The 7,992-nt window shown below is 36.2% G+C and overlaps 1 protein-coding gene across 1 annotated transcript; it reads right to left on the bottom strand.

The window, feature by feature from the left end:
- Positions 1-5,909: 5,909 nt before the first annotated feature.
- Positions 5,910-7,769, bottom strand: LOC121239339 (protein NUCLEAR FUSION DEFECTIVE 4; the record flags this gene model as incomplete). Its single annotated transcript, XM_041136569.1, is given in 2 exon segments — positions 5,910-6,963; positions 6,966-7,769. Coding segments are annotated over 2 exon segments (1,773 nt in total), but the record flags the coding sequence as incomplete, so codon positions are not given.
- Positions 7,770-7,992: the final 223 nt, after the last annotated feature.

Below are 7,992 nucleotides of genomic sequence, written 5' to 3' on the forward strand. Positions count from 1 at the left end.
ATATAACTTGAGAAGGGGAAATACTTCTAGACATCATCGTGATATAAAAGCCTATCCGTCTTGGAGAAAAAAATAGATAAGTGCACGCATTTTAGCATGCTTAGCAACATGCACAATGATCTTATTGGAGAGTTTGAGATCTGCCCAACTGTCCAAGTATATGGAATCAATTAAAAATTGTCTACAGGGAGACATTGGCTACTAGACTCCACGCTCTCACTTTGAGGTTTGAGTAATATGTTATGAACTCTAAATAGACCATGACTCAGAACTTAAGGTCTATGTCTATCTCGATTTGTGATCTAAAGGATGCTAGCAATAATCAAACAACTTGGAGAAAATGAAGCTCATTTTGACATACAGTGAGAATATTAAGACTTGTACTGATATATCTCACTATGTGGAGCTAAAGGCAGAGTGCATAGATGCGTACTGTGGTACTCTTCTTGTTGCACAAGCGATGCAAGGCATTCAAGACTAAACGGAAGGCAACATGGGAGATTTGATGGAGTAGCAAACAGTCTTGGGCCATGGGATGGAAAAGTAGCAAAGCGGTGTAAAAGCACGGTGGCAAGGAGAAGTCCAAACTAAAGTGTTATAGCTATGGAAAATTGGGACAATTTGCTCATGAGTGTACTGAGACAAATAATGTATCCACTAACATAACTCTCGCATTACTTATGTTTGTTCACATTTTGTTTTTGTTCACTCAATTCTTGAATAGATTGTAGACACAGGAACAACCAAACATGTACGTCGAGATTGATTTGTATACATAGATTATAGAAGAATACCAGCTAGCAAATAGTAAGTTATATTGGGTAACAAAACTTGAGAGGAGATACTTGGACTTGGCACCTACCAACCCAAGATGCGTCTAGGATGCTTGTTACTTCTTCATGATGTGTTTATGCACCTGGTATTCAATGCAATCTATATGCAGTCATTTTTATATTGAAACTTAGTTTTACTTTTCACTTTAATGGCCCTCAACTAGACTTTTATTTGGATACGGCTTTATATGGATATGATTTTCTTTCGAATTATTTTTATATTGTATTTAGATATTTCTTCATTTTCTTTTATGATTTTAAATAATGATAATATTGTTTCTAATACATTGAAATGACATGTTACACTAGGTTATATAAGAAATGATAGAATGGGTAGACTAGCTAGAAAAGGCCTATTGGGGTCTCCCGCTACTGTAAGTCTACCTGTATGTGAGCCTTATTTAGCTAGAAAAGCCTATAAGAAGTATTTTGGAAAGGCTCCTAGGGCATCCTATCCGTTAGAGCTATTCCATTCTAACTTTTGCTGACCTATGAATGTAAAAGCATGCTATAACGCTTCTTATTTGTTCACATTTATAAAAGACTACTCATGTTTTAGTTATATGTATTTGATCTTTCATCGCTTTGAAGTATTGGACTGCTTCAAGAGTTTTGTAGCTAAGGTTGAGAATAACAAAGAAATAAATTTAAAAATCTTACAATCTCGTCAGGATCATGAATACTTGTTTAAAAAAGTTTTCATCTCATTTCATCCCATCTTATTTCCTTCCCAAACATCCACAAACATTTTCAAAATAATTATTACGACTTTTTCAAACTAATCATTACAATTTTCTCAAATTTTCAAATAAAAAATTATTGAACTTTTTCAAATTTCAAAACAAAAATAATATTAAAAACTTATATTTTAACTTTATAATACTTTTCATTCAACTTTTTCTCTCTCATTTTTCAAAACTTAATAAATACTTAACTCAAACTATCTCACTATTATTCACAAACTATCTTACTACTATTCAAAAAATTCTCACATCATCTCATTCTTTTCCAAGCATCCCCTTAACAGTTACGTAGAAGCGAATGTTAAACCATTGCTCTTCGTCGTTTTGAGATTGAATAAGAATCTTTCATGAGTGTTCAGTGTGACCTTGATGAACCTATTTCTTATAAGGAAGCACTAAGATCACCTGCTTTTTATGAGGAAGCACTAAGATTACCTACTTCAAATAAATGGTTGGCTACTATGAGAGATAAGATTAATTCTATGGCAAAGAATCAAGTTTGAGAGTTAGTTGGTCTTCTACCTAGGCGCAAGTCTATAGGAAACAAATAGATTCTAAAAATTAAGTGTCAGGCAGATGAATCAATTGACAAGTATAAGGCTTGTCTCTTGGTGTAGGGCTATACCCAAAGAGAGGGTATAGATTATGATTAAACATTCTCCTCGATAGTGAGATTTGCTTCCATTCACTTCATTCTAGCTATAATTGCACATTCATATTTGAAGTTCTTTTCAAATGAATGTGAAAACTACATTTCTCAATAGAGAACTAGACGAGGAGATCTATATGGATCAACCTAGTCGTTTTGAGTTTGAGGGACAAGATCGCAAGGTCAAATGAAACATTTCATGTATGGCCTTAAATAATTGTCTAGACAATGGTACTTCAGATATCATGAGGCACTTATTGCAATTGGTTTTGATGCTAGAAGAATACCACTGTATGTATGTTAAACGTACAAGGAAGAGTTTGATGATTTTATCTCTATACGCGAATGACATTTGATCATATGGAACTGATATGGAGATAATTGTAACAACAACAAAATGGTTGTCCTCTACTTTTCAGATGAAGGACATAGGTGAAGAAAATTATGTACTTGGAGTTAAATTTTTAAGGGATCGGTCTAAGAAACTTCTTGGTTTGTTTCAAGGGACCTACGTTAAGAAATCTTTAGAACAATTCCATATGCACAACTCCAAACCCATAGACACTTCAGTTGAGAAGGGTTATACATTAAATCTAGAACATTACCCTAAGAATTATGATAAAAAGAAAGAGATGACTAGAAATCCTTATGCAAGTGCAATTAGAAGCTTGATATAGGCTATATTGTCTACATGACTTGACATTTTCTTTGTAGTTGGATTTGTTAGTTATTATCAAAGCAGCCAAGTCCACTGGCAAACAGTTAAAAGGATTTTTCGATACATTTGTGAGATAGTAGACCTTAGTCTTTGCTAAGGTGGAGGCATGATACTGAAAGTTTATAGCAATGATGATTGGACTAGTAATAAAGATGAGCGTAAATCTACGACAAGGTACGCATTTATGCTTAGTGGGAGAGTTATTTCTTGGTGTAGTAAGAAACAATCGTGCATTTTTTTTCAACAATGGAGTGAGAGTACATTCCTTGTTCAACAGTTGTATAAGAGATTGCTTGGTTGAAGATATTTTTTCACCGCCTAAGGATTATGGCTCTTGCAAAAGAAGCCGTTAAGATATACATTGATAGTACGACTGCTTTGGTATATGTTGGATCCCAAGTACCATGGCAGAGCTAGACACAAAAATTATGTTTCACTACATTGGAGATGTTGTTGCATGAGGTGAGATGATCCTACAACATATCTCTATTAGCAAGATGATAGTTGATCCTTTTACTAATGCTAATAGTAAGAAATTTTTTTCAAACTCATGTTATGAGTTTGTGATTTTATTGGATTTGATATATGTTGAATTAGGGATACTTTAGCATTTATTGTACATTTGATACTATTAGTATCTATTGCATCAGTGAGATTATTGTATTTATCTTATATTATAAGTTAATTGATATTAAGTGAAAATCACACATTATAAAGATGTCACCAGACAAAGATTAGTCAACTCACATGGATAATCATCTTGGCTCTTAAATAACAAGCAAGATGAGACAAATTGATTACTTTGGTGCTTGCCAAGTAAGCAAGTAAACATCTTGATACTTTGAGAGCATTCAAGATAAATTTAAAAAATGTCGCCTTAACTTAGCTAAGATAAGACTTACAAGAGTCGTATATAACATTTTGCACAATTTCATGAAGCCTGATTAAAGTGGAATGTGAGATTTTAGGCAAGTGCTAAATAAGTACCTGTGCTAAGAAACTCAAGTCCAGGAGCCTTTGTGACAATTAGAATAAGATTGAGTTTGAATGTGACAAACTCAATTGAATGGAAGTTCCGCCGTAATATGCATTTAATACTATATGTGCTTTAGACGACCATATGAGGGAGTGATTGGATGGGTCCCTGCTCCGTCACTATATGAGTCATAATGAATCAATGGATGAATTATTCCTATGCCTTTGAACTTGGAACTATGTCATAAAATGAAAACTTGATGTCGCTACTATAAAATGTTATCTCAGGGCCATGAATAACATGATCTCGTAGAGAATGTCTAGGAAAGTAGTTGAGTCTAATTGAATTGACATGAGTATCTAGAGAAGTTTATTTGGATTCTTATTTGTTATGTTATGACTAATAGCTCGAATAATTATGTTATTTTGACTCAATATAATCATAGGCATATTATATAATGTGAGGTAAAGAATTGCTTTGAGTTATAAACTCGTGAGGTATTAAGGACTCTTGACCTAATGGGATCAAATAATTTGGAGCATAGACGAGATGTTATGAGTGATGTATTATGTTAGTGAGATAGTGACTTGATATAGTATTCATACCTTATGCCATCTCATCAGGTCGCATACTTCATTTTCTATATGAATGATATTCGATTGTTAATGGGAATGAATCATTGTGGACAAGTGGGAGGTGTTAATAAAAAGGTACTCCACTACCCATGTAACATTCACATGGTCGGGAAAGTCAGTTAATTAACTCCCCATCACAAACAGTTAATGAACTCTCCATAAAAAATAGTTAATTAACTTCACCTCATCAAGAGACTCATTAAATGAGTTTTACGTACATTAGTTTTAGTGGTGTGTGAAAAAAGTGAATGTGCAAACAAAAGACATTTATTACTCTACAATTTTCTAGAACAATCATCTTAAACTCTTGATCTTGAAGTGGAAATCATTTTTCTTCTCTTGCTTGGACTCATCTTAATATATTGCATTCTAGTGCCTTTCTTCGCACACATTATCTCATGCAATTACTCGACGAAAAAAGGACTGGTGTACGTGTAACCTAACGCGCTACCTAACCCAGAATTGGACTCAACACACTAACGCATCTTGTCATCATCGATCCGGTGACACAAGTAGTACCAACAAATCAAATTTGTTAGGTCTGATACGCCCCCACCCCATCCTCACGAACCGAGGACGTCACCTGTCGATGCAGCCACAAGATAGTAGTTTTGGCCGCCAACAACTCAAACTATCCGAAACAAGCTAGCTATTCTAATGTTATATAAGTTATGAATACGTAAATATTATATAATTATTTTTGTTTTAAAAATTATTATTAAAATATTAATTTTTTTACGATTATAAATATCATTTTTCTCGCGTGAATGCCACTACATTTTAGATATCAAGAATCTTCAAAAGTCAAGAAAGCGAATCTTCGTAAATCTAGAACTTTTCAGCAATTGTCGTGTTGCTCTTAATCTTCTTGTTAGATCTAGCTGATTATCCGGAAACCCCCGCCATTAGTTTAATGATCTTATATCTTTTAAGTTTTAATTAAGAATAATGTTATATATAATTATAGAATATATAAATATCATATAATTATTTTAAAAAATAATAAAATTTATTATTAAAAAATTAATTTTTTTTTTTATATATGTTTCATATTTATTTTTTTATTTTAAAATAAATGTGCAACATAATCACTATTATAAATATCATTTCTAGGACAAAATTTGACAAATTCACGTACGAGATGCCTTCCCGGTGAGCGTGCCCGTGATTCTCTTTAAACCAGTCAGTCGGCAGGCTTTATTTGTAATTTTGTTATGTCACTTGCGTTTGGCAGTCTCCGAATTTGTTCGTATCCAAGAAATATGTCAAAAATAAAATAAAATAAAATAAAATAAAACGCTTAAAAACAAAACTGCAATATTGTCGAGTTGTCAAACAAAATAAAACCAGCTAGATTTGGAAGCAAGCATGAAGTATTAGTTTACAGCAAAACAAACGACACAAATACAACCAGTTTTTCAGCTTTCCAGCCGCCCTCTATCAGTTTTTAGCTTTTGGATTGATATCGGCATCAGTGCCTGTAGTGGTCACCAATGCTACCTCTCTGAACTTCTTATATATGTCACCCTTGTAAAATGTACGCGTTCTCACGACCAAGATCAACGAAATAAGAGCTCCAAAGAATGTAACAGCTGCCAAAATAATGAAAGACATCCTATAACACTGAGAACCAAGGCAAGTGAGCTCCTTCACCGATGCCCGATTCATACCCTTCACTGCTAGCTGTTTCAATGCCTCTCTATCGTAAAGCAACCCAGTTACCCTTACATTCAGAATATACGACCCAAGTGGGCTTGCCATTTGTCCACAATTGAACAACGTAGAGTAGTATTTGAGGCCAAAGAGCTCGGAAATTATTGCAAAAAGCAAAGGCAACTGCGCCCCAAAGGAGAACCCTATGATGACTGATGCTACATAGACAGAGCCGGGGACCGGAAAGGCGATTAGAAGGTGGCCGGCGCATGACAAAAGAAGCACCATTGTCATCATAAGTGGACGGGGAATTTTGTATCTTACAAGGAGGCTTTCAGAAACAAACCCAGAGAACACTCTGCCGAAGTAATTCCATATGCTAACAAGTGATACAAAAGAGCTTATTGTTCGAGTTGGGTATCCCAAAGACTCCCCAATCTGTCCCAAGTTGTCCACAGCTGTTAAACTTGCCCCCAGCCCACATAGGGTTGCGAGGAAGAGAATCAGCATGTCCATGCTCAATAGGGCTTGTAAAATACTGTAGTCTTCTCCCCTTTCTGGTTTGTTGAATATGTTTGCGAAGCAATTAGAGGTCTCCTGCTTCTTTTCTTGGTTTAAAGCAGAACTAGGTGGTGATTCTACCTGCTTTGGCTGAATTGCTTCTGGTGTTTGGACAGTAACCTCAGATGGGGGCAGTTTCTTGAGGTTCCAGGTTGCCACTTCTTCTCTAACTGCAATAAACAAGGAACGAAGAGCATAAACCAGATCACGGTGGAACATCCAGCGTAGGCAGTGCGGGAGAAAACAATCTGTTTCTCAAGTATAGTTATGACCATGAGAAACAAAGCAATAACGATTGACACATAGAGGAAATGATAGAAGACTCGGAGCTCGTTTGGTTGCCTAACAAGCTTCATCGTCCGGATCGTGTACACGAACACAACGGATAACGCTGCCGGAAACCATGCGATGAGAAGAATAAGAGATTCGGCATCGTTTCCATAGATGGCTAAGTAAAGTTGGGTCATGACAGCTCCGCTCAGCCCCACAAAACCCTTCAACAGCCCCAACATAACGCCTCTGCTTTCTGGGAAGTTCTTGACACAAGTGACAAGAGCTCCGGTATTCGCAAAGTTCTGCGAATTGGCTCCAATGCAAATATACATGCACATCTGCCATACCTTGGGCTTGGCAATTTTGCCCGTGACGGCAAGCCATATCATGAAGTATCCTGCAAAATTCATAGCCGAGCCAACCAGCAGCACGAACCAAGTTGGGGTAACTTCAGCAATGAGACCGGAGAGAACCCCAACGTTTGCTCCAAGGTCTTTGAAAAATCCCATCAGATTGAGCGTGGTTTGGTCATAACCAAGAGAAGCTTTTATCTGTTTGGAGTAGATTCCGAAAAGGTAAGTGGCACCAGCCCCGGTCATGATCAGGAAGGAGGCGAAGACAGTGAACCATCGTCCTCGAACCACATGTAGAGCAAAAGGGAACAATTCATGGCATTGTACGCCTCCACCGCTGGGGAGGTACCGACCATGGCTGGAGCTTGTCTCTTCTTATTTTTTTCTACTGTGATTAAGGGCTTGTTTTGAAAGAAGATATCAGAAACGAGACTTTTATGGATACATGCATTATCGACAGAAAAAGATAGTTATTTTGGAGATTATCATCTGTCAACTTACCCTACAAAAAAAGAGAGGTTGGATAAGAGAGGAGGGGAGTAGAGCGAACCTCGGAGACTGAAGCGGCCAACTTAATTCCCTTGAATTGAATTAAGAC

This window comes from Juglans microcarpa x Juglans regia, chromosome 7D (assembly GCF_004785595.1).
Source record: "Juglans microcarpa x Juglans regia isolate MS1-56 chromosome 7D, Jm3101_v1.0, whole genome shotgun sequence".
NCBI lineage: Eukaryota > Viridiplantae > Streptophyta > Magnoliopsida > Fagales > Juglandaceae > Juglans > Juglans microcarpa x Juglans regia.